Source organism: Capra hircus, chromosome 18 (assembly GCF_001704415.2).
Source record: "Capra hircus breed San Clemente chromosome 18, ASM170441v1, whole genome shotgun sequence".
NCBI classification, from domain to species: Eukaryota; Metazoa; Chordata; class Mammalia; order Artiodactyla; family Bovidae; genus Capra; species Capra hircus.
In genome coordinates, this window is record NC_030825.1 from 8,754,248 (window position 1) to 8,782,037 (window position 27,790).

General features: G+C 50.2%; 1 protein-coding gene across 1 annotated transcript in view; it reads right to left on the minus strand.

Annotated features, from left to right (window-relative positions):
- CDYL2 (chromodomain Y-like 2) overlaps positions 1–27,790 on the minus strand; it is a 166,962-nt gene that overhangs the window by 33,191 nt on the left and 105,981 nt on the right. The window contains exon 2 of the mRNA XM_018061754.1: positions 25,467–26,055. Coding sequence (XP_017917243.1) covers positions 25,467–26,055 — 589 coding nt within the window. The remainder of the gene's footprint in view (positions 1–25,466; positions 26,056–27,790) is intronic.

The following is a 27,790-nucleotide window of genomic DNA, read 5'->3' on the forward strand; positions in this document are numbered from 1 at the left end:
TTTTCACTTTCACGCATTGGAGAAGGAAATGGCAACCCACTCCAGTGTTCTTGCCTGGAGAATCACAGGGACGGGGGAGCCTGGTGGGCTCCAGGCTTCAGTCTACGGGGTTGCACAGAGTCAGACGCGACTGAAGTGACTTAGCAGCAGCAGCAGCAGCAGAGAAGATGTGGGGAGTCAGGCATCCCTTATTGGTGGGTGGAATGCAAACGGTAGAAGTGCTTTGGAAGAGAATTTGGCAATCTGTGAGAAAACTGTTCATGCACTTACTCTCAACACAGCAATCCCACTTCTGGAAATATAACATAAAATATACACCTATAAACATACATATACATGTATGTATAAGATGATTCCTTATAGCATTATTCACGATTGCAAAACACCACAACTATCTAAACATCCAAGCACAGACTGGGGAGATTGAACTCTGGTGCATCCACACAATGGGATACTAACGCAACTGTGAAAAGAATGAAAACTATTTCTAGGAACTAATGAGTGATTTCCAAAGTGAAGACAGGCAAGGCATGAAAGTATTTTACCTCTAGTGTAAGAAAGAAGGGGAACTAGATAAACTTGCTTATTTTGCAAGAAGAGGCAGAGGAAGGGAAAATCAGAAAATGATTAAACTGGTTGCCCACAATGGCTGGCAAAGAGAGCAGAGCAGAAGGGATGGAGAAGGAGTAGAGTCAAATACCCGAATCACTTTGCCGCACGCCTAAAACTAATACAACATTGTAAATTAACTATACTTCAATAAAAACAAACAAAACCCACAGAAAATATTACTGGGTAAAGAGGCATGCAATCTACACTTAAATGGTTCAGAGAAAGAAAAATAATTTGTATATAATCCGTATAATCATTTGTACATAAGTTCTAGGTGTGTATATATGTGTGAGTCTATGTAATTACCTATACATGTACATACACACAGATATATACACAAAGAGAGAGCAAGCATGGTAAAATGCTCAGTTCAGTTCAGTTGCTCAGTCGTGTCCGACCCTTTGCGACCCCATGAACTGCAGCACGCCAGGACTCCCTGTCCATCACCAACTCCCAGAGTTCACCCAAACCCATGTCCATTGAAAACTAAAAGTTATATATGCTAAATATATATATGCATGAGTGTGTGCGTGTGTATTTATATATATATATGTGTGTGTGTATATATATATATACACACACACATATATATACATTCTGAAAATAAGAATCAAATTAAAATTCCATACAAGGAATACCTCTAGGGAAGAAATATTTAAAGAAAAAATGGTTGAACGTTTTTAAGAACTTAAGAAAAAAACAAATTCTTAGTTTGAAATAGCACTCTAAATATGAAATAGGATAGTTCAGTTCAGTCACTCAGTTGTGTCCAACTCTTTGCGATCCCATGAATCACAGCATGCCAGGCCTCCCTGTCCATCACCAACTCCCGGAGTTCACTCAGACTTGCGTCCATCGAGTCAGTGATGCCATCCAGCCATCTCATCCTCGGTCGTCCCCTTCTTCTCCTGCCCCCAGTCCCTCCCAGCATCAAAGTCTTTTCCAAACAGACAAATAATAATGAAACTGTAGAATGTCTCAAAGAAAAAATCTTAAAATATAGCATGGAGAGAAAAAAACACATTCTCAAGAAGGAATATCTGATTGATAGCAAAAGCAGTAACAGAGGCCTGAAAAAAAAGAAGTTCCATCAAAATGCTGACAGAGAATAACTCTCAGCCAAGAATTTTATACCCAGCTAAAACCACATTTAAAGGACCAGTTAAATGGGCATTTTTAGATATCCCAAAACTAAAAGAGTTTATCACAGACTCTGAAATAATTATAAATAGAAACTTCAGCAAATCAAAAAGTTAATTTGTAGGAAGACAAGAGACATGAGAAACACAGCTGCTGGGTTTTAATTTAGTAAATGTAATTCCTGGCTGCAAAAATAACAAAAGCAATTTTTGCTGTTTAACAACACCGAGTGAGTGAACAAAACAAAAACATGAGGCTCCTTGAGAAGTCAAAACCAAGTAAGGTCCTCCTTGCTGCACCAATAGGAAGACAGCACATCTGTTAGAAAAAATGTGTAGTTGAATATGCATGCTAAAATTTAAGAGCACAAGTATGGCCTATGGCTAGCATCCAAATCAGCCCAGAGAGGAAATGCATACAATGTATCAGCTCAATTAGAAAGTACAAAAAGGGCCGTGGATGGGGATGAGAGAGGGAGCAGAGAGACAGAGTTACAAAGTGAAAATGCCAAATAAATTAGGAGAAAAGACACAAATGATGTTGATAGTCACATTAATTTGTGAGCAGGTTAGGCTCATATATTAGAAGACAGAGATGATCTGACTGGAGAAAAGAATCCAAAATCCAGATGTGAGGAAGACTCCCTAAGGACAGACTCTTAAAGACAGAAAAAAAGCATCTTAACTCAGCTAGTGGGAGAAGAAAACCTGTCCGGTCAAGTGAGAAATAGTGGAGATACTCAAAAAGTGTCAAGAAATGGTGCATAGTTGTCACTGTGCGGCAGGAAGAGGTGTGTCAGGAAATGCACTGCCGTTTGTAAGATACACAAAGCCAAACGGAAAGCTGGTGTGTGAAAGGTAAGGGAGCAGCAGCCCTGGGACGAGTGAGGGTAAGTTTTCAGGGAGGACAGAGGGTAAAGGTCTAGGGGAAGCCACAGAGGACTGAATGGATGAGGGACAGACTGCAGGACACGACTGTGTGAAGCATCAGCCACTCTGGGCAGGGCTCAGCATCCATGTCCACGTTCTCCACCAGGAGCATGGCAAACCCCAGCCCTGGAGACCACCAAGCTCCCTCCAGAGAGCAAGAAGGGAAGGAGCTCAGACAGGACACCAGAGGATGCCATCCCCAGGTGAGGGGTGCGTCTTCTGTGCTGGCTTCACACTTAACTCTTACTTACGGTCTAGGGCAGCTCTAGAGAGTCCCCTGACAGCAAGAAGATCAACGCTGAGTATTCATTGGAAGGACTGATGCTGAAGCTGAAGCTCCAATACTGGCCCACCTGATGCGAAGAGTCGACTCACTGGAAAAGACCCTGATGCTGGGAAAAACTGAAGGTAGGAAGAGAAGGGGATGACAGAGGACAAGATGGTTGACTGGCATCCAACTCAATGGACATGAGTCTGAGCAAACTCCAAGAGACAGAAAAGGACAGGGAAGTCACATCCCTCCCTGTAGCCCAGGGATCACAGAGTCAGACACGACTTGGTGACTGAACAGCGACAGTAAGGGCGGTCCTTTGACTATCATGGGCAACTGGGCTCAGAGCCACCTACACCTGCCCGGACAGTCTGAGAAGGCTCCTTCCACCATCAGTCCAGCATCAGCCTCAAAGTCCTTTCTCTCAACTGCCCACCGTTAACACAGTCAAGTGAAGAGGGACCAAAAAGCCTCTTGAGGAAAGTGAAAGTGGAGAGTGAAAAAGCTGGCCGAAAGCTCAACATTCAGAAACCGAAGATCACAGCATCTGGTCCCATCACTTCATGGGAAATAGATGCAGAAACAGTGGAAACAGTGTCAGACTTTACTTTTTTGGGCTCCAAAATCACTGCAGGTGGTGATTGCAGCCATGAAATTAAAAAGACGCTTACTCCTTGGAAGAAAAAACAGAGTTCCAGAAAAACATCTATTTCTGCTTTGTTGACTATGCCAAAGCCTTTGACTGTGTGGATCACAATAAACTGTGGAAAATTCTGAAAGAGATGGGAATACCAGACCACCTAACCTGCCTCTTGAGAAATCTGTATGCAGGCCAGGAAGCAACAGTTAGAACTGGACATGGAACAACAGACTGGTTCCAAATAGGAAAAGGTGTACATCAAGGCTGTATATTGTCACCCTGCTTATTTAACTTCTATGCAGAGTACATCATGAGAAACGCTGGACTGGAAGAAACACAAGCTGGAATCAAGACTGCCGGGAGAAATATCAATAATCTCAGATATGCAGATGACACCACCCTTATGGCAGAAAGTGAAGAGGAACTAAAAAGCCTCTTGATGAAAGTAAAAGTGGAGAGTGAAACAGCTGGCTTAAAGCTCAACATTCAGAAAACGAAGATCATGGCATCCGGTCCCATCACTCCATGGGAAATAGATGGAGAAACAGTGGAAACAGTATCAGACTTTACTTTTTTGGGCTCCAAAATCACTGCAGATGGTGATTGCAGCCATGAAATTAAAAGACGCTTACTCCTTGGAAGAAAAGTTATGACCAACCTAGATAGTATATTCAAAAGCAGAGACATTACTTTGCCGACTAAGGTCCGACTAGTCAAGGCTATGGTTTTTCCTGTGGTCATGTATGGATGTGAGAGTTGGACTGTGAAGAAGGCTGAGCACCGAGGAATTGATGCTTTAGAACTGTGGTGTTGGAGAAGACTCTTGAGAGTCCCTTGGACTGCAAGGAGATCCGACCAGTCCATTCTGAAGGAGATCAGCCCTGGGATTTCTTTGGAAGGAATGATGCTAAAGCTGAAGCTCCAGTACTTTGGCCACCTCATGCGAAGAGTTGACTCATTGGAAAAGACTCTGATGCTGGGAGGGATTGGGGGCAGGAGGAGAAGGGGACAATCAAAGATGAGATGGCTGGATGGCATCACCGACTCGATGGACATGAGTCTGAGTGAACTCCGGGAGTTGGTGATGGACAGGGATGCCTGGCATGCTGCAATTCATGGGTCACAAAGAGTTGGACACGACTGAACTGAACTGAACACAATCATCCTATTTTGTTGAATGCTTATTATGTGATCCACAGAACTTATGTTGCTTGATCCTGTAAGGCATCATTTCATCCACATTTCACAGGGGAGAAAAGAAAATCCCAAGGTCATGCCCCTGGGAAGGGCCAGAATACAGTTCAAACTTGGAACATTCTGACATCAAACATGATGCTTGACTCAAGCAACAAGACTCGGAAGCCTAAAAATGGTCCTGGGCCCTCCTGATGGTGGCTGGCTCTGAGGGACCTTCTGCATTTGTTTCCCCCTGAGAGACTACTGAACAACATCAGAAGGAAAATCTGGGTGCTGCACCTGGCTCCAGTGTCCCGTGGAGCTGTTTCCAAGCTGAGCTCATCTCGCTGCATCCTCATCGTCTCTACACCCACCTGATGCCTCCACCTGCCAGCAGGCTCTCCAGGGACAAGCCAGAGAGCCACTCACTTGCTCTGTGTCCGCAGGATGAAGCACGGTGCCTGGAAGGCAGCCGTGGTCATCAAGCAAACGGAGGAGTGAAAAACAAACCATGGAAACTAACCAGGGCAGCCTCCTTGCACCACATGCCAACCTCGTATTCAATGCTCTCAGTTTTGAGACATGTTCCACGTTCATTTCTCGACACGTTGGTCATACTTCCGAACCTTGGTATGAGTCTCATGCATGGAAAAAAACAATGGTTTCCTGAAATCAGGCTGCTGTCACACCTCGATGACTAACTTGTACTTACATCACATTTGGCCCTTCTGCTTCACGACAGCCGGGCGAGACCTCACCTCTCTGAGATGCCCGAGGAAAAGAATACGGTGTGAGCGCTATGAAGTTTCCTCCCCTTGCGAAGAAAATAGTAGCACCTTCTTGGGGTGCGAGCCATCAGGACACAGCAGGAAGGTGTCTCCAGACGAGAGACACTGTTTCCCAGAACGCCCTTCCTCCTGTGCCCTCCTGGTAAAGGTCTCATCCTTCTCAACGTGGCTCTTCTGGGACCTGCTCTCTAATTCTTCCAGAGCAGTTCATCCCTCGTCTAGAGGCTGCTGGCACATCCTTTTCCTTTCTTTTTGTTTCTAACATTCTTTACTGCCCCTCCCTTCATTCAGTTAGCATGCAACTAAGGAATGTCCAGGACAAACCTGGCTCCTGGGATACACTGATGGGCAGAAACAGAGATGGAGCCTGCGCTTAGGAACTTACAGTCTGGGGACTTCCCTGGCGGCCTAGTGGATAAGACTCTGCACTCCCAGTGTGGGGGGCCTGGGTTCGATCACTGGTCAGGGAACTAGATCCCACATGGCACAACTAAGAGTCTTCATGGTGCAACTAAAGATCCCTCATGCCGAGGCATAGCCAGATGAATAAATACACGTTAAATACGAACTCACAGTCCAACTCAACGTGTCCAGAAGAACCCCCTGCAATGCTGGAAATGCTTGCTATCTGCACAGTCGCATGCTGCCGCTGCTGCTAAGTGGCTTTAGTCGTGTCTGACTCTGTGTGACCCCAGAGACGGCAGCCCACCAGGTTCTGCCATCTCTGCGATTCTCCAGGCAGGAACATTGGAGTGGGTTGCCATTTCCTTCTCCAATATGTGAAAGTGAAAAGTGAAAGTGAAGTCGCTCAGTTGTGTCCGACTCTTCGCGACCCCATGGACTGCAGCCTACCAGGCTCCTCCATCCGTGGGATTCTCCAGGCAAGAGTGCTGGAGTGGGGTGCCATTGCCTTCTCTGGCACAGCCACATAGGGCTACTGAAACTTAAAATAAAGAAAAGCTGTCTAATTTTAATGAACTGAAATCTAACGTTAGCCACCTGAGGCTGGTAGTGCCGTGCTGGACAGCGCAGGTAATCACGCTGCAGGAGAATCACCTCGTGTGCCTTGCAAACCCTGAGAGAGCACAGGCGCACCCGGCCCCCTCTTCCCCCATACGCAGATCCCCCCACACTGGGAGTGCAGTGCAAGGGCTGTGTCAGCCGCTCCTGTGTCTTTAGGCCACAGTGGTGAAGAATCCGCCTGCCGGCGAAGGAGATGCAAGAGGTGAGGGTTCGATCCCTGAGTCGGGAAGATCCCCTGGAGGAGGAGATGGCAACCTGCTCCGGTATGCTTGCCTGGAAAATCCCACGGACAGAGGAGCCTGGCGGGGCTACAGTCCATGGGGTCATAAAGAGTCGGACATGACTGAGCTTTAAAACCAGTGCAGCCGGCAGGCAGGAGTGGCTCAGTCACGCTGAACCAGTGAATGAGTGCATAAATGAGTGCATGCCACACACAGCGGAGGGCCCAGAGAAGCTTCTGTCTCCTGGCCCAAACCGAGAGAGCGAGAGGCTGGAGAGCAGGACGAGAACGCGGTGAGGGACCTGCCCCGGCCTCCCACACCACCACCCCCATGCAGGCGCGAGCGTGAGGCCTTCCCCCTGGCTCCTTTCCTCCCAGCATCCCGCTCACAATCGCCATCTCCCGGGAAGCAGACTCCACTCACAGAGGCGAGGGAGGCGTGCAAGCAGCCGGAGGGCGCTGCACCCCAGAGCGCCGTGGCCTGCAAGCTGTGGAGCGGGCTGGGCGAAGGGGAGGCTTGAAATAGGCAAGAGAGAAGACTCATCAGTTCCGCAGTTGAGGGAAACCGTCCTGTGTTGACGGCGGGGTGAGGGCTTTCCAGCTGCAGTTCTTAGAAGAGAAAGTGATCGTTCTTACACTTGAGAACCGTTTCCTGGTCTGTGGTTGACGCACCAAAGATCCCCACGGTGCGGCCGGGTCTGAGGGTGCGCTGGGAGGGGAAGTACAGGATGCAGAGCTGACACGCCCGGTCCTCTCCTGTCTCCGCCGGGGAGGAAGGGCTGCTGCCCACAGACTCCTCAGTGGGGGCAGCAGCTGCTGTCGGCAGAAGCAGGGCTGGGGGTCAGGTGTTTGGAGCTGGGCGGGGTATGGGAGTTGGCGGTGGTGCTGAAGTTGAAAACACCCTCCAATCACCCCATCCTCTCATATCGAAGAGTTCAAAGAGCCCAACATGCAGTCAATACTTGTACAGTGTTTCGCAGCTGGTCCTCGTCCAGCCCCTAACCGTCACCATGGACAGAATCCCTGATCTCAGGGCTGAATTCAACAGCAAAGCTCAAGTTTATAGGTACGTTCAAAAAAAAGAATCTTCCTTTAGGCAGTATGCTAAGTGACACAAGTCAAAGATAGATACTGTATGATGTTGTTTACCCTGTGAAAACTAAAAAAATAAAATAAAACAACAAAATAGAACAGACAACAACAACAAAAAACCCAGCAGACACACAGACATAAAGAGCAAATTAATGGTTACCAGTGCAGAGGGGAGAGGCAGTATGGGGTGGGGGTGAGAGAGGTATAAAAATTATTGCATATAAGACAGGCTCTAGGGTGTATGGTACAACACAGGGAAAATAGCCAATATTCTGTAATAATTGTAAATGGACTGTAACATTTAAAATTGCATTAACAAATAACCAAATTTTTTAAAAAATCTTCTTTAGCCTCGTTAGCCATCATCTGGCATGTTATAATCATGCCTGATAAAACAAATACACTAGGAATTTCAAGAAAGCTTAAGGCTCCCAAGTTACTTCAAACCATTGAGAGTGATGGGCGTATATCTTACGATATCTGTTGTCAGTTCTAAATGTTTTTAACAGCAGAGCATGAATTCAAAATGCAGAATAACCTGATGAAAACGAAATTGTTTCTAGAGGTGAAATCACATCTCTTGTGTTAAACACCCCACGGCCATGGTGATGCTCAAATATTTGACCAGAATCCTGGCACCCAGAGAAGGATACCCCATTCGGCTATACCCAACAGCTGAACTGGCTACCGAATTCAGCCCTACGGTCTCCAAAGCAGAAAATGACTCCACTGGAAAGCCACTTTCTCATCTGTTCTCGTCACCCCTCCGCTCACAGACTCTACCTTCTGGCCTCACTCTAGTTTCCAACCTCAGTTCCCACCCCCGCCCCTCAAACACCCCAACCTCCAGGACGATGTCAAGTTTCCTGCTTCCGGGCCATCTTCAGCTGTCCCCCTGGTCCCGAATGCCACTTCCGTCCACCTTCACACCTGGAGTCACCTGAAACGCTTCCCTCCCAGGCAGCTGACTTCCTCCCAGAACAGCCACTCCCTGGGGGCCCCCATGGAGGCCTGTCTAGGCCCTTCCTGAACACTTGGCACACTCGGCTTTGTAGCTGGCCACTTGGGAGCATCTGATTCCTTAATTAATGAGTTCTTTGGAAGTCCAGGCTTGTCATCGCTAATCCCCAGCTCCCAGCACGCAGTGGGCATAAAATAAACATCTCTTTAACTGAGTTGTAGAAAAAATGATGGTATCGGAAGGCTAAGGGGATGGCTTTTCGACAAAGAAGTATTATCTGTGCTTACAGACAACCCCACCCCTCAGGAAGTTGAAGAGCCGAAGCTAAGAACGTGGGTCTGGAACAAGAAAAACTAAAATATAAAATTTTACAGTTTTTAAAATAAACAATAACACAAAATAACAAAAAGTGTTTTTTAAAGAAAACAACAAAAAATAAACTTAAAAAATTAAAAATAAAAAAAAGAACATGGGTCTGGAGCCTGACCCACTGGATCTGAATCTTGGGGCAGCCACCTTCTGACGGATCAGTTACTTCTCCACATACCTCATTTCCTTATCTGTAAAGGATTCTTTACAAGCTGGGCCACCAGGGAAGCCCAATCTGTAAAAGGAGGAGAGAAACAGACTACCCCCCACCCCAGATTAAATTAGTCGCCACATATCACGCTGCTTAGAACCGGGCATGGTGCACAGCATGGGCTCAACAAATAAATATTAGGTATGTTTGGCATGGTATGGAAACTGACCCTGAAGCTGGGAAAGACTGAAGGCAAAAGGAGAACAGGATGAGAAGGTTAGATAGCATCACCGACTCAATAGGCATGAACTTGAGCAAACTCTGGGAGACAGTGGAGGACAGGAAAGCCTGTCGTGCTACAGTCCAAGGGGTGGCAAAGAGTTGGACACGCTTTAGCGACTGAACAACAACGGAAACCGCCAATTTGTCTTTTCCCCATCAGGTTGCTTTCTTCCCTTAACTGTGAGCATCTTGCTCATTAATATACATGGAGAACAAGGCACGGACTGACCCGCTCCTCGGTACACGTGAGGGCTCGCGGCAGTCACTAAATGCTGGATGAAGAAAGCATAGATGAAGTTGACCGATGATGTCGGAGGTCACTGTTACCTATTCCCTAGAAATCTTCTCAATAAAATGCAGTTCCTGCTTGTCCAGAACATTCGCCCTTCTCCCTTTTGCCTGAATCCACTCTACAGGTCCTTCAAGCCTCAGATTCCATGCTCTCCCACCTGGAAGACCCTCCTCTCGTCTCCTAACCCCGGCGGGCTCCTCACTCACTCAGAACACCCCCATATCCTGTGAGCTGGCATGCTGAGCTGCTTCCTCAGGTCTTCCCACGAGAACGCGAGCTGGGTGAAGACAGCAACCATCTCACATACAGCCGTGGCCTTAGCACCCGATCCCACACCTGGCACACACGGCTGCTCCTGCAGTCAGATGTTTCGGTCTCGCCACCAAGTGATGCTAGGAGCTGCTGGTGGGAAGCCAGGACAGTAGTAAGACGCCTTGCTTAGACTCTGGGGGCTCAGCATGGGCTCACTTTCCTCCCACGTGCAGAAGCAGGCAGAGGGCGGGGAAACCGCAGAGCGCTAGCGTGCTAGAGAAGGAAGGGCTTGGGATCACTGTCACCATGAGGCAGGCGGGAGGGCTGACGCTGACTGCCGACTACCAACTCTGAGGACACAAGCGGCGGGCCAGTCACCCCTCTCTCAGAAGCAGGGCCTCTTGAGTTTGCCTGCCGGCTGACATGGACGGAAGAGCCACAAAGGTCCTAGCATCAGTGGGCAAGCAGCAGGGCACGTGGCAGCAGGGAGGAAAGCGGGCCTCCGAGCACAGGAAGAGACCCCATCAGAGCCCGTGCCGACTGGGAAAGGGCAGAAGAGAGATCAACACCCACGGCGCTGGGCGTGCGGCCCCGGCGCTGAGCGTGCGGCCCACGGCGCTGGGCGTGCACCCACAGCGCTGAGCGTGCGGCCCCGGCGCTGGGCGTGCACCCACGGCGCTGGGCGTGCGGCCACGGCGCTGGGCGTGCGGCCACGGCGCTGGGCGTGCGGCCCCGGCGCTGGGCGTGCGGCCCCGGCGCTGGGCGTGCGGCCCCGGCGCTGGGCGTGCGGCCCCGGCGCTGGGCGTGCACCCACGGCGCTGGGCGTGCGGCCCCGGCGCTGGGCGTGCGGCCCCGGCGCTGGGCGTGCGGCCACGGCGCTGGGCGTGCACCCACGGCGCTGGGCGTGCGGCCCCGGCGCTGGGCGTGCGGCCCCGGCACTGGGCGTGCACCCACGGCGCTGGGCGTGCACCCACGGCGCTGAGCGTGCACCCACGGTGCTGAGCGTGCACCCACGGCGCTGAGCGTGCGGCCCCATCACCTAACCCTCTGCAGAGGGTTCTGTCATCGCCCGTGGACAGAGGGGAAGACCGCCAAGGGTCCAAAGCTGCGAGCGCCAGCCTAGAGTCACTGGCTCAACGAGAGGCAGTTTGCGCTTGAACTCATGGACCCTGTGCCTCCAAAGCCCCTGCTCACTCTTTCTAGTCTCTTCCTCACCACTGCTGCCTCCAGAATTCACGGCAAGTCTAAAGGAGAAATCCCAACGTCCTTTCTGGAAACAGGACTTCGACTAAGAAGTCTGCTTGCGTCTTCTCTGCCACAGCAAAGGACTTAGACTGAACACAGAACGTGTGACCCAAATAACGCGCTCTGCCGTGAGAGACCGTGCCGAGCCCCTGACGGAGGACGGGCAGGGTCTGAGCCCCGGGGCTTCAGTAAGAGCTGCGCGTCTATGTGAACAGTAAGGGCGGAGAAAGAAGTGCAGCCAGTAGGGCTGTTGGCGGGTGCTGATGTGAACAACTGTCAGGCAAGATGCTGAAAGGGAACCCTTCAGCTGATAAAGAGAGCCCACATCAGCGGTCCTCTGGGCCACGTTGAGGGAGCGCGATGTTGAGAAACGGGAGACAGCCCAGGATGGGAAGTGCCGCTGAGACGAGGGATGGGGGAGCCTGACAGAGGATTCTACAGGGGCTCGGCCCACGGCTCCAAGCAGAAGAGGCTCCCTGCTTCTCTCTGCTCCGTTTGTCCACTCGCTCCCTCATTCGGCAGGCCTTTCTGAAGCGCCTCCTAGGTGCTGAGCAGTGCTAGGTGTTGGATCTACAAGTGGGAGCAAAGCCAGAGCCCATCGGTGCTCTCTGGAGCCGACAACCCAGGGAGGGAGGCAGAGGCTATCTGAGAATTCGGGCTGTGACCGCGACAAGCCGAGGTCCGTGCCGTCCATGAGGAAACGCGGGTCTAGGTGTGCAAGCAGATGGGAAGCTCACCTACCCGGGGAGTCAGGGGGAGCTTCTGCATGAGGGCTGCTGTTGAGCAGAGCCACGAAGCATGAGCAGGTGGGTTAAACGCCCACCTGAGGGCTGGCGGGGAGGGTACCGAGGCATACACAGCACACAGAGACCGCGTGGGGAAGGAGGCAAGGCGGGCCTGACCGGGGAGGCTTTGCAGGCCTGCAGAGTGTGGGCTGCACAGAGGGATGCCTCGGTTCCTTCCAGAAAGTCTCCCAGAAGCCCTCCCACTGCAGGCTCCAAGCCACCTGGTTCTTAAGCCAGCCCTGGAGCTTCAGCCCTCCCTGCAGGGTTGTCCAGAATTTTCTCTGTGATGTGGTGCGGTATACCCACACGCTTATCCTCGGCTTTATGCTTCTGGGGGTGCTGCCATCTTCTCCCACCGGCCCTGCCTTTTTCCTTGCTCATTCCGCTTCATTCTATCAGACTCAGCTTGCGTGTCACCTCCTCCAAGAAGCCCTCTCCTAACTCCTTTCCCAGGCTGGCTTTGGCACCCCTGCTTGTAACTCCCTCAATATCTTCTGCGTCTCTCTCCATCAGGCTATGAGGGACTGCCACTCGACAGTTCCTGGTATACAGCAGTCACTCAGTGAGTACAGTTGAGTTAACAAATATAACGAGGGATTAGAGTATACAATATAAAAAATGCTCTAAAACAATAAAAGCTTCCCAGGTGGCTCCGTGGGTAAAGAATCCATCTGCAGTGCAAGAGACTTGGGTGCGATCCCTGGGTTGGGAAGATCCCCTGGAGGAAGGGCATGGCAACCCACTCCAGTGTTCTGGCCTGGAGAATCACACGGACAGAGGAGCCCGGAGGACTGCAGCCCATGGGGTTGCAAAGAGTCAGACACGACTGAAGCGATTTAGCATGTACACATGCAGGAGAAATTGGCAGAGGATTGAAACAACATAGCTAATATTTATCAAATGTCTACCATGTGCCACCTAATATTCTCAAGGCTTTCTATGAATGAATTCCCTTATTCTTTACACAACCCCATGAGGCATGATTACATCTACATTTTATGAATGAAGCCTCTGGCCCAGAGAAGCTGAGCGATTTGCCTGCAGCCACGTGGCCGAATGCCTGGTCCACCCACCCTACTGAGCATCATCCCCTGCTCTGCTTGGCATGACGAGGCTCAGGCCCCTCCCAGGGGAGGAAGCACAAGTGTTGGGAACGTGAGAAGATGCTCACCCTCATTTGTAGACTAAAATCAGAACCGCAGAGCTTGGAAAAGCGTGACGAAGACTGGCAACAGCCAGAGCTGGCGAGGGTGTGTGTCTCGGGAAGCCGCCTGGACGCCCATCAGAGAGGCCAGCTAAGTCCCTGCAAGCCGTGAAAGCCCGGGCAGCCAGAAAGGGGAGGCGCATCCACTCCCCTGACACAGATGGAGTTTCAGATTTAAAACACAGTGTTCTCACCACCTCCAGTCTCTACCCAGATGCCACCTTCTCAGTGAGGCCCCGGCTTCTTACATGTGCACACACCCACAGAGGTGGGACTATCCTCGTTCATCATGGCTTCAACAGATCTCTGAGCAAACAGAACGTCTTTACACATGCAACATATAATGTGTAATAAATATAAATAAATATATATGCAAGTTGCATAAGCTGAGAGAGTAGTCCAGAATGATCCATAGGGAAATGTGAGCATCAGTCACCTCTAAATAGAATTCAGGGGGAAAAAAGGAGGGAACTTGAATGTTTAAAAAGCTTACACTTTCCATAGTGTTTCAATTTTTTGAACTAAGTTACTTTTTAACTTTAAGAAGGAAGGGAGGGAAGGAGGGAGAAAGGAAAGAAGTCTCAGGGTGGGAAAGGGAGGGGACATTTTGGGGACGGCAGTTAGACAGGCCTCCATTCCAGGCCTCCATTCAGGGTGAAAACCACCCTGAAACAGCAGTGAAGGAATCAGTTTTCTGAAAGGTATAAATACCCACAAGAAAAAGAGCAAGAAGGGACAAGAGTGGATACTGCTTTCTACCACGTGGACGGGAAACGGGACAAGGCAGGGCCGAGGTCATGCCCTAAAGTTTCCGCCAAGTACCTGAGAGGGGGTGGCCGAGATGGGGGCCACCGCCCCCCCCCGCCCCGCCCCACAAAGCCTTTACAACTCAGGACTTGCAGGTGCCGAGGACCATGGAGAGTGGCCCTTCCCAGCCGTGGACACCAGAGGGTAGGGGGAGCCCAGAACCAAGTCAGAACTGCAGGAGGCCACCTGAGACTGGGCATCTGGGCTAAGTGCACTGGGGAGGATGCTGGGCTGGGCATCCAGAAGTGGACGCGTGACCCCAGTGGAGGGTGGTCTGCTGACATATAAGCCAGGAGGAGATATTGCTATTTCGGTCTTTTCTGACAGTTCATCCATAATACAGGATCAGAAAGTCATCAGGAAAGTAGGATCAGTCCTTCCATTCATGATTGCCCCCACAAAGCAACTGGTCCTGTAACTATAACTAGAGTTGGGTCCCCAAGTATCCTGGCATCTCCTGCCCTGGCCCCGCCAGCCTTCAGAAGTCTCCCTGAGTCTTCCCTTCAACACAAGCCCACCTCCTCCCCAGCCTGCCACCCCTCTGTACCTTCCCCCCAGGTTCAAAGACAAGAGCAGACAAGCCCAAAGGCTCAATGAGCATGTGCAGAAGAGACTCAGCCTCAGTGATGAGTTAAAAAATGCAAATCAGAGAGACACTGAAGTTCCTCTTTTTGTTTCCCACAAATAATGCTGACAGTTCAGTTCAGTTGCTCAGTCGTGTCCGACTCTTTGCGACCCCACGAATTGCAGCACGCCAGGCCTCCATGTCCATCACCAACTCCTGGAGTTCACTCAGACTCACGTCCATTGAGTCAGTGATGCCATCCAGCCATCTCATCCTCGGTTGTCCCCTTCTCCTCCTGCCCCCAATCCCTCCCAGCATCAGAGTCTTTTCCAATGAGTCAACTCTTCGCATGAGGTGGCCAAAGTACTGGAGTTTCAGCTTTAGCATCATTCCTTCCAAAGAACACCCAGGACCGATCTCCCTTAGAATGGACTGGTTGGATCATGGCAAAAGTAAAACTACCTCACTAGTTACTTTGTTTGCTGGGGAGAAGGGCAAAATCACCAGTACAACCCTAGAATAAGTGCCTCTGGGAATTTATTCCAAGAAAACAATTCAGAAATAAAGCAAGAGAAAACCAAAGAAGTTTTCAGTTCAGTTGCTCAGTCATGTCTGACTCTTTGTGATTCCATGGAAGTTTAGACCCAATCTGTGTCTAACGACAGAAGACTAGGTCACATGTACAATTTCTTATATATATAAAATGGCATGACTACAATTATAAACATGAAGACCTGCCCAATATGGAAATAGGTATATGCTATGTTGAGTAGAAAAATCAAGACGCAAATGCTGTCATACAAAATGCTTTCCATACACACAGACACAAACATAGACACACAGGGGTGTGTACCTGAATGCACACACACACACACACACACACACACACACACGAGCAGAACAGGCTTTTTCCCACTGTGTGATTAGGGCCTGGGAAGAAAGTTAGATATCCCACAGCAAGACAGTGTGACAGAGAGGTTTTTAAAAGCCCGGAATCTCAAAAGTAAAAAGCTGGGTCAGGGGACTTCCCTGGTAGTCCAGTGACCAAGATCACACACTCCAAGGCAGGGGTCCCCAGCTCAGTCCCCCGTCAGGGAACTAGATCCCACATGCTGCAGCCAAGAGTTCACAGGCCACAGTTAAAAGACTCCGTGCAATGCAGCTAAAATCCAAAGCAGCCAAATAAATAAATGTTTTTTTAAAAAAAGCAGAAAGCGGGGGTCAGAATTCTGACTCTGGCATGTTACCCTCTGGGGAGTCCTAACTTCTTAAAGGCTCAGTTTCCTTACCTGTAAACTAGAGATGGAAAAGACAAGCTACTCCACAGAATTGTCAGGACTGGCTGAACTACTGCCTACAGTCCTTAGCGCCACCCCCAACCCCAGCAAGGACGTCTTAAGTGTCTGTTACTGATGCCATTGCTGTTATCGTTATCACTAGTAAGGCTGCAGCCTGTGGAGGGCTTGGGTCAGCTCCTCTCCAGTAAACGCGGATGTGAGGTGTGCCACGTGGAGAGGCATTGTGGAGTTTGGAAAGTGCCTCCTATCCTGTGGGAGCCTCAGCTGGCCTTCCATCTCTAAAATCAACAAGGAAACTTAAGCCGAGTTCAATGCCCACCAGTTGTTCACAAGTCCACACCAAGCAGATGATTCCATTTGCACGTACTGTCTAACCCAGAGGACAAAAGTCATGCTTCCTTGTTACCAGCTGGCTTCTGCCCATGCAGGAATATAAACCCACGTGTCTCGACTGTCTTCCCTCCAGACTCTCCTACGTGCGAGTGGTCTGCTGGATAATGCACCCCCCAAAGATATCCCCATCCTCACGCCCAGAACCCCCGGATACATGACCTGATGTCGCAAAAGGAGCTTTGTCAGAGGAGACCGCCCTAGGTCACACAGGACAGACCCGATATCACCACAAGGGTCCTTATGAGAGAGAGGCGGGAGAGGCAGAGAAGGAGACGTGACGGCGGAAGCAGGGGGATGCGGGGCCAGGGGCCAAGGAGAGCGGGCGACCTCTGGAAACCGAAGAAGACAAGAAAACCGGTCCTCCTCGAGAGCCCCCTAGGAGCACAGCCCTGCCAGTTCACTGTAGACTTCGGACGTCCAGGACTCCGAGAGTGTAAATGTGCGTTGCTTTAAACCACTCAGCGTGTTAGAGCAGCCACAGGAAAATCAGACGGGCTGTTGCTCCACCAAGAGCACCTGCCTTTCGCAGGTGGGACCTGGGCTCTGGGAGTCACGCTGTGGCTGCACTGCAGCTCACCTGGACGTGCCTGAGAGGTGTGCTTTAGCCCCAGTTTCCTGGGGCGGCAAAGGGGCATGTCTCTGCGGACAGCACTCAGGGCTCCCAGGCATGGGGTCAGCACTAGCCGTTTTGAGTCATCATTTACATGCTATAAAATTCACCCGTCCACAGTATACAATTTAGTGAGTCCTAAATTCACTTGCTGAGTTGCACAACCATCACTACAATCAAATTCGAGAACGTGTGGATTGCCCCTGAAAGAAGCCCTGTACCCATCAGCAGGCATTTCCCCTTCCTTTCATTCCCTCAACCTCTGGCAACCACTAATTTGCTTTCTGTCTCTATAGATTTGCCTGTTCTGGACCTACCAAATAGAGAGTCCTACCGTAAGTCGCCTTCTGTGACTGGCTTCTCTCACTCAGCGTCGTGTTCTCAACAGTCATCTACGCTGTAGCCTGTGTCAGCGCTTCATTCCCTTTTATGACTGAATAACATTTCATTGTCTGAATATAAGAAGTTTTGTTTACCCTTTCATCAGCTGATGGACACTGTTAACTTTCATTTTCTGCCAATTCTTCTAGCCCTGAAATGAACTTTGATAATTAAGGGAGTTCCCTAGAAGAGCTGCGAATATGTATGTGTGTGTCTTTTACTATAAAGAATAGAGGTTTAAAAAAAAAAAGACATAAATGAACTTATTTACAAAACAGAAACAGACTTATAGAGTTCAAAGACAAACTTATTGTTACCAAAGGGGAAATGTGGAGGGAAGGAATAAATTAGGAGCCTGGGATTAACAAACACACACTACTATATATAAAACAGGGGGTTCAGGATGGGGAACACGTGCACACCCGTGGCAGATTCATGTTGATGTATAGCAAAACCAATACAATATTGGAAAGTAATTAGCCTCCAATTAAAATAAATAAATTTATAGTAAAAAATAAAAGAAATAAGCCAGTCACAAAATAAATGAATAAATAAAACAGATAACCAACAAGGACCTACTGTATAGCACAGAGAACTCTATTCAATATTCTGTAACAACCTATATGGGGAAAGAACCTGAAAAAGAATGAATATATGTATAACTGAATCACTTTGCTGTATACCTGATACTAACACAACACGGCAAATCAACTATACTCCAATAATTTTTTTTAAAAAAAATCAAGCCTAGTGGAAAATCCTTGTGCAGGACTGACAATTCCATCCCCCTGGAATGCTGAGCCAGCATCTTTGGAACCACTGAAGATGTCTCATAGGAAGGCCCAGGGATGCTGGCCAGAACACTGCCTTAGGACCCTGGGGAAGCCTGCTGGTTTGAACCTAAATCCCTGTAATGCCTTTTGGTAAAAACAGGTCACAGACCTCTGAGGGCTTCAGCATTGCCAGACCTGGCACTAAGGCCCCACCCAGCCCCTGCCATTGGCACTCCATGTCTCCACCCCTCCACGCCTCAGTTTCCCCATCTATAAGCAAGGCTGATCATAGCGAAGCTTGTTATGTTGCTATGTTGTCCAGTTGCTAAGTCAGGGAGCCAGTGAGGGGATTAAATGGCAGGCATTCATCAAACACAAACGGTAATGCTTCTACTGCCGTGGAACCCAGGCATGCATCATCAGGGTGGTCTTTGTAGGGACAGCTGGGGGGGTGGGTGGAGCTGGAGCCCTGGTCCCTGAGGGTCTACCCAGGGAGGGGGAAACCTAGCTTTTCACCAACGTCTGCAAGCCAAATTGTACCACGTGCAGACAAGGTACCCCTCACAGCTTGTGCCTGGCGGGGTGGTGGGGGACTTCCACTCCCCACCCCACCCCTTTAGTTCACCACTGATAAACAGGTCTTGGAAACAATTCCTAAGGACGCTTTTTTGAGGTGGTTGAGAGAGGAAAACAATATCTGAGCTGGCGGTGAAAGTGATTAGTCGATTTCCAAGTCTTGACAGTGGTCAAGATTCCATCGGTCTGCTCTGGATGCCAAAATCAAACCCGGGATTGGGGAGCCAACCAGGAGAGTTGATTTCCCCCTTGGATCTGCCGTGGGTCAAGCCGACAGTCAGATTTTCCACCACAGTCAGGCACTTTCCACTCAGAGGCAGTGGCCAAGTTGGACGGGTCTGCACACATTACCCATAAAAGGGTTTTAAGTTCATTCATTCGCACAAGTCGCTCACTTGCCATGCTTTGAAAGACAAAACGTAAGAATCCCTTAGGCTCTGGTGGCTGCTATACGTCTGGAAAATGACCCACTTTTGTAAAAACAACAAGGCGGGTCAAAGTCTGCTGGCCTGGGAGTGGGTGTCTGAAGTGTGTTAAAGGAACAGCTGTGCCCAGGAAAACGGATACCTGCCTTCACAAGAGGCCCCGTGTGGACACCCTCTTCAGATTTCCTGTGATTCACCGAGATGGCTCAGGGCCACTGCCTCTGACACTCGGGACCTCTTCCGGAGACAAGCTGGGCACCTCCAGAAGCGGTGGTGATTCTAAAAGTCATGAACTGGGGTCAAGTTCAGAGCATGGAGTGAGGACTTTCTGGAACAGTCAGTTTTGAGGAAGTATCAGGGAACCGTAACAAGCCCAGGGTGGGGGGCGTTATTCAGGACTTTTATCACTATATCCTTAAGTGAAACTGGCCTCTAATTTTCCTTGTTCCTCCCTTCTTGTCTGGTTTGGAAATCCAGGTTAATCCCTCATCAAAGGAGATGGGGTATCTCCTCTTTTTCTGTTTTCTCTGCAACCATTTGGGTATGGGAGAGATGCTTCTGTTCTAGAATACTGGATAGGCTTGCCTGTAAAACCACCTGAGTCTGTGTGCCTTCTTCTCTCTTTTTGTGAGGGATGTGGAACGACTGATTTAATACTGGAATTTAAAAGCCAAGCCTGGTAGGCTGCAGTCCATGGGGTCGCTAAGAGTTGGACACGACTGAGTGACTTCACTTTCACTTTTCACTTTCACGCACTGGAGAAGGAAATGGAAACCCACTCCAGTGTTCTTGCCTGGAGAATCCCAGGGACGGGAGAGCCTGGTGGGCTGCCGTCTATACGGTCGCACAGAGTTGGACACGACTGATGCGACTTAGCAGCAGCAGCAGCAGCCCTTATTCACGTTTTCTGTTTGCTTACGTTGTATCTGTTTTAAGAAATTGACCACTTGCTCCTGGGTTTGTAATTGAATGTTGTTGCTATTTAGTTGCTAAATTTGTCCAATTCTATGTGACACCATGCACTGTAGCCCATCAGGCTCCTCTGTCCACCGGCTTTCCCCGGCAAGAATACTAGAGTGGGTTGCCATTTCCTTCTCCAGGGGATCTTCTCGACTCAGCGATCAAACCCACGTCTCAGGCATTGGCCGGTGGACTCTTCACAGCTGAACTACCAGGGAAGCTCTTCAAACTGAATGGCACATAGTTAAACCTCAGTTTCTTAGGCTTAGAAGGATTATATCCATCCATCAATAAACAACAAGGATGAGTCCAAATGGCTTCTGCCCTACCAACATTCCAGGGCCCCCCAGTCAGGGCATATTTTTATCAGTGATCAGGAACTGCCTTGCCCTGCCTGGGAGCCAGCTGAGCGGTGATCTAGGGACTAGCTCTGGAGTCGGCCTGCTTGGATTTCTCTCCTAGTGCCAACCTGAGCACTTGCAGCCTCAGTCTCCTCCCACGAAAAATGGGTAGATTAACCACAGGTGCCACTCAGGGTTGCTGTAAGAACCACAGAAAGGACTTCGTACACTCCGAGGCCTGACAGGGAAGTTCCCACATGGTAAGACTTTCGACTCAACAACTTTGTTCCACAAACTTTCACCTTGTGAATTCTCACAAAGGCAAACTCAAGATCCAGAGCAAAAGTGCTTCAGCTCCCCAGTACCCCCAGCTGGCGTTCCTAATCGTCTCAGTGCTTACTCGTCCAGACCAGTGGTTCTGAAAGCAGGGTCCGTGAGCCAGCCACAGCATCTGTGAACTTGCTAGAAATGCAGAGTCTCAGGCTCTCTGCCACAGCGGCTGAGTCAGTGGGGGTAGGCGCCGTAATCGTGTTTTAACATGCCCTCCAGTGGATCCTGATGCCAGCTCCACACCTGAGGGCCCAGGGTTCTTGAAAGTCACCGGGCACCTCCCCTGTCCGTGCTTAGTTCTGAAGTGCTTTTAAAGCACAGTTACTCCACGAGGATCAATAAAAGGAAAAACGATAATCGTGGTGAGAGAGTGAGTAGGGAGAGATAAACAAACACGATAGAAGTGAAAGCTGAGATAATTTTACAAGATCAATGGAGAAGAGACGGCAAATGTTGTGCGTTTGTGTGGGATGAGTCATTCAATGATGGGAACAGTTCTGAAAACACTGAATCAGGCGGCGTCTGAGACACAGCGCCTGTGCTCCAAAAGACAGTCATCAGGACGCGAGGACAGTGATGCCCAAAATTCAGAGAAACGTGAACACGGGGCCACAGGGTCAGCGTCAACAGCGAAAACTCATCGGCTTCACGGAAACTGGGGGAACACCAGGCACCTGTGTGTTGTGTTTGGGGCTCAGAGTTGGCTCTGAGTCAGGGATGTGTCCACAGGTTAAAGGCTCATCTGAATCTGTCAAGTATTAATGCTTTGGGCTTCCCTGGTGGCTTAGGTGGTAAAGAATCTGCCTGCAATGCAGGAGACTGGGGTTCAATCCCTGGGTCAGGAAGATCCCCTGGAGAAGGGGATTGCTACCCACTCCAGTATTCCTGCCTGGAAAAGCCTGGCAACGAGGAGGAGCCTGGTAGGCTACAGTCCATGGGGTCTCAAAGAATCAGACACAATTGATGCTTTGGCGTATTTTGATGAAACTGTGCTAACCAATTCTGGACCAGACTACAGGGGGAGTTCACTAATCCAACAGCTCTTCCGTATGGATGAAACAGGTTTGTTTTAGAAAAAAAGAGAGAGCGAAAAAGAGAGAGATGCCTGGTAGAGAGTGTATGAGCAAGAAGGAGAAGTTATTTCAGGTTTTAAACCTTTAAAGAACTAAATCACATTCCTACTTACAAGCTTAAAATTCAAGGAGTAATTCTGAATCTACCAACAAAGGACGTGGACTATGAACCATTCATCACTACAAGTAAATGCTTCCGTGAGAACTGCTGTATACACCATGGCTGTGAAAATTCAGCATTTAAAAGACACAATCCACACTCCGCCCCCTGAGATTCATTGATGGGCGTAGGGACCATTTTTAACAAGCTCCCAAAGGGACACTGAGGCAGATGGTATCTGGACCACAGAGCCATTTGTCATTACGGGAAAAGAATCAGAAGCAAAAGCCATCCTGGGCCCCTGCATGCACTTCCAAACATTGCTGGAGAAACTGCTGTCTGAAACCAAAGCACCACCCGCTAGAGCCCCAATTTAGCACTTGTTCCCACAGCTCAGATCGGGGAAGTCAGCAGTACATGAGTAACGTGTTACATAAGTTGCTTTTCTGTATGCAGAACCTTAATTCACCAAAGAGAAGTTGAAATCATATAAAAAGCAACAGCCCTCCCCCAAAACAAATGCTGGGAAAGCGTGGCCAGGATCTCCCCATCTTCTGCCAGGCAAATATGAGGGCCCTCTGTGCTGAAAACCCTGTTGCCTCCTCTTTGTGCCCCTGGGGTTCTGGGTCAGTGGTGGATGTGGTCACAGAAGGCGGGGCTGGGGAAAAGAGGGAAGAAGAACATTCAAGGTCCGTGCGGGCATGGACACTGGCTGTACCAAGGCTTCCCTCCAGCTGAAAACATAAGTGGAATCGTGTGTTGCTTGACTATACCTCTGACCCCCGGCTGGAAAGTTCTGGAACCACACAACCTCCTGTCTCGGGTCTTCTTCAAGAACTCCAAACCTCGCATTTTCTCTCTCTCTCTCTGGCGAGGATTCTGTCTTTTCCTCTTCCCAGTTACTCCAAGACCTGGATATGATGCTATCTCTAACGAGAGTGTTAAAGGCTGACCAGGGCTTGGGCATTTATCGCCCCACTGACCACAGAAGACGTCAACCCAGGTGCAGAAAGGCACACCGTCTCTAACAAGCACGCTATTCCTACCAGCGTGTCAGCCTCGGGAGTCTTCTCAACAACGACCTAGAGACACCCAGTTTCAACTCACTGGAGAGCAGCCTCTAAGTTTCAAAAGGCACAGCCCTAACCTATGCTTTTATGCCTTACCTCCAAGCACCTAGCATAGTGACCAACTCTTGCGAAGAACAGAAAAAAAGTAAATGGACAGCTGATGCAAAACGTAACTGCCACCCCATTTTACCACAGAGCAGGTCCCCAGAATGCAGGAGAGCCACCAGGAGGTGCTTGTTAAAAACCCACCTTCTGGGCTCCACCCCAGACTCAGGAAATCAGACTCTATGGGACCTGCCTTTTAAGAAAGTGCCAGGGAATCTTACACGCGACTTTGAGGACCACTGCCCTAGCCTTACGAGAACCTGAAGGACACCAATATTATAGGATGCGATTAAGCCAAACGACCTTCTGGGGACACTCAAAACCAAACAAGAGAAAGGCACTTCCTCCTCTCTACACAGGCATGGGCCGAGTGGAGTACAGAATGTTCAACACTGGGAATAAATAAGGCCAAGAAGAAATCAGAAACAAGAAAGGTCTAGAGAGGCACTCAGTGTCAACAAGGCCTCCAGCAGGGCCGGCAGGCTTGTCCTCGTCTGTCTCCCCCGGTGGCGGGGAACCGTGCCCCATCCTGAATCAGGTGGTATCGACCAGACCCGAGGACAGAGTGCACACAGCTGGTAGCCACGCCGCCTCTGGAAAGGGGTGCTGAAGGAGAAGCAAGCCTTTATCACAACCTCCACAGGCCTGGCGTCCCTCCACCCTGTGGTCTGGCGGCTGGAGTCAGCATACGGCCCTCCCTGACACTGACCCCCCACCCCGCTCTTAGGGCGGCCCCCTCCTGAGCAGGGCGGGTGGGCGGGGTGCTGCTACCAGCCAGGGCGCCCGCAGTCACCGTCAAGCCCCTGGGCCTCCAGCATAGGAGCCGCCAAGGCTCCCCTGCCCCAGACGGGGAATCCCTCCACTGCTGGTGACTGTCACGGGAACGTCAAACACCGGTGTTTGTGCCAGGCCTCATTCACACGAGCCCACTCCTCCCTGAGAGATGGATTTTTTAAAACAAACAGTTTTTCCATATGCTAGCAGGCAGAGTCATGTCAGCATCAGGGATCCCCAGACGGAAACGTGAGTCAATCTGGGGCAGAGACTGCTAAATCAATCCCGTTTGGGTGAAATTCCTCTCTCTGGAGAAACAGGGACCTCAAAAGCGGATTGCTCGGATTCCCCCCAGGGGGGAGTCCCTGAGGATGCTCTTCCCAGCCACGCACACCCTGAGCGCCCTGAACTCTGACATCACTATCCCCGTAACGTGCCTTGTCACCCCATCCTCCTGGGAACTCTCCCAGCCCGCCCCACCTGCCTCTTGACACCCTCTGCCCACACACACTCCAATTCCACCCGGGGCATCGGAAGGCCCTACTGTGTTGGGCATAGGCTGTCCACACCCATTGCAGGATTTCCTGACGTCCCAAGGCCTGGAGTCCTGGTGGCTAAAGAGAAAAATTCACCGCTTGGACACACAGGTATCTGAGAAATGAAGCAAGGCAGGTAACAGGTGCAGACTGCCCACCTGGAAGACGTGGCCGCTGAGGACTCAGTCAGGAAAGCATCTGACTATGGAGGGAAAGTCAGACTCGAGAGCTCGAAAAACCTGGGTCACTGTCTCCTCTTTCCCCTGCTGTGCCTGTGGGGCCTTGGTCAGAGGGACGGGGGATTCCAGCATCTTTGCTGGGTGACTTGCAAGAGCGGGCAAGAAGGCACCAAGCCAAAGGAGCCTGGGGGGCAGGTGTCCAGGCAGCCTCTGGGACCTAATACAGACCGGGGGGCTGATCATGCGTGTTAGCGAGAGATGGGGGCAGGGAGCTCCAACTGAAGGGCCAGCTTGGGGAATTCCAAGTCCAACCTGGGTCTGAGAAGGAGGAGCAGCCCCCAGCCCAGACTCCACCTCTCTGGGCTATGGTGCTGGGTTCACAATGAGATTGAAAGCAAGGGCCCTGGGAGGCGTGTGAGCCCCAGAGAGACACTGGCCCCCGGGGACAAGAATCTCAGGTCCTGGGGGTTAGGGACTCTGAGCTGCCCTCAGGGCAGGGCCTCCAGAGCGGTTACCATGGCCTCGGGTGTCCCCGAGGGCAGCTGGGGATGGTGGACCTGGGACCGGCCTTGGCCGGAGCATCAGTGGCTTGGCCTCCCCCACCTACATAGGCATCTGGGACTGGTGTGGGCAAGGGATTGAGCCCGCAGGGCCCCAGGTGAGAGAGCCAGGGCAGGGGCCCTGTGTTTCCCCAGGCTGTCCGCAAAGCCCCATCCAAGAGGAGGAGCAGCCACGTACCCAGCCCATTCTCCGCCAGCGCCGCAGGGCTCCCGTCGCAGTCGCCCAGGTCCTGCTCGCCCACGTCGTTCAGATCCAGGTCAGGCTGGTGGGACCCGTCTCCAAAGGGCCTCTCGTCCTTCTCAGAGCCGGCGTCCCCATTCTCCATGCCGTTCTGTGCCTTTTTCAGCGGCATGATTTGCAGGCCACTGGGGGTAGTCCTGTAAGACACCGTCTTGGCGGCCCGGTCCCCGCCTGCGGGGGGCTTGGCCGAATAGCCTTTCTTGGGCTTGGACAGGGAAGGGTTGGCCCGCTTCCGTTTGTGGGAAGTCCCTTTGCTCTTGCTGGCGTCCGAGGGCCTGTGGGGGAGCTTCTCGACCGAGGGTCCTCGGCCGTCCCGCAGGAGCTTGGAGGCGCCGGGCTGCTTCCCCGACTTGAGCCTCTTGTCCTTAGCCAGGTGCAGCCCGTTGAACTCATCGATGAACTCCTCACAGTGCAGCAGGTGGTGCTCGGGCTCCCAAGTGTCCTCTGTGCTCCCGTAGCCTTTCCACCGGATCAGGTACTCCCATTTTCCCTTCTTGTTCTTCCTCTTGTCTACAATCCTTTCGACCTGGGATGCGGGAGGAGAATCAGGAAAGAGAGAGAGAGAAGGAAAAAATAAAAATCAAATCATTGCCAGGTCACAAGAACAACACAAGGACAGAGGTGTCTGTCCTGGCTACAGGGGCCAGGAGGCTGACCCTCCCAGGAGCCTTCGAGGCTGGTTTATTTCAGGAGATCGCTGAAGGGAACCAAAGGCACACACGCGGTCGTTTCCCATGACAACTGCATGACGCCACGCCTGGCTGGTTGCCTCTACCTGTTGGTCCAAGGCTTACTCTTTTTCTTTTTTAAAGATTGGGTGTGGACCATTTTTAACATCTTCATTGAATTTGTTGCAATATTGCTTCTGTTTTATGTTTTCATGTTTTTGGGCCCTGAGACATGTGAGATCTCAACTCCCAGGCAGGGATCGAACCGGCACCCCCTGAATTGGAAAGCAAAGTCTTGACCACTGGACCACCCAGGAAGTCCCCAAGGCTTACCCTAGCTCAAAATCACATTGTGAGCGTTTGCGGAAGGTCTTTATTCTTTCTGTGGCACAAAAGTGTAATCAGACTTTTAAAGACCAATTTGGTGTGGGTTTTCCACCCACTCTGCTAACGTGTCCTTACTTATCATAATACTAATGATTAGTCATGTTTTCTGGGCATGTGTGAGGAGGCAGATGCTACTAACTGCTGGCCACGGATGCTTTCACTTCATTTTCTCCGGACAGTAACCCAATGCTGTGTTCCTCCTATCCCCACTTTACAGAGAGGAAAAGAGGCTGAGAGATTAAGTCAGTCAACTAAGTTCCAAACTGGTAAGAGCAGAACTGGGATATGAACCACTCTCAGCCCAGATTTATTTTCTCACTCACTGCAGCTACTGCTGCTAAGTCACTTCAGTTGTGTCCAACTCTGCGACCCCATAGACAGTAGCCCACCAGGCTCCCCTGTCCCTGGGATTCTCCAGGCAAGAACACTGGAGTGGGGTGCCATTGCCTTCTTACTCACTAGGCCATACCAAATCTCTCAACTATAAAAATCTTCCATATTGACCAAAACTGCTTGGAATCAGTGACGCCCAATGTCCCCCTAGTTGGCTCCCCTAGCTGCAACGTTACAGGTACAACAGCCAAGCAAGGTGACGGTATATACCTTGCATAACCCCCCAGAATGTACATTTTTACTATCCATTTGATAAATGAGGAATTAAGTATGAGGCAACCGACCTACAGTGCAGGGCTAGAGATAGTGGGGGTAAGATCCGAACGGAGATCTGGTTTTCAAGTCATGTACTACTATCTGTGTACCGTCAAAGGTAAGGGAATCTCTGTCTTCAAGTATTATTATGGGAAAGCACACTTAGAAAATGCCAGCCCCAAGGCTAATAACTGGTGAACAAGGTGAAGGGTATACAAGGGTTTATTTATTACTCTCTCAACTTTACTACAGGTTTGAAATTTTTTAACTAAAAAAAAAAAAGAAAGAAAATTTCCATTGCTCTACCAAAAAAAAAGAGCTAAATTTCAAAGGAAAAGTAAACTATTACATTCAAATGTTTATTACATTTCAGTGTCAACGTAATTTTCTAGGATGGAACTTTGACCCAATGAAAGTAATAAGTAAAGGATATGCTCTTGAAACTCATAGAAAAAAAAAAAAAACAACAATATGAGAGGGGGAAAAGTGGTTACACTTAGAGCTGGTAACTGTTAAAGATGGGTAATAGGTAAACATGGGTTCATTTTCAACTGTTTA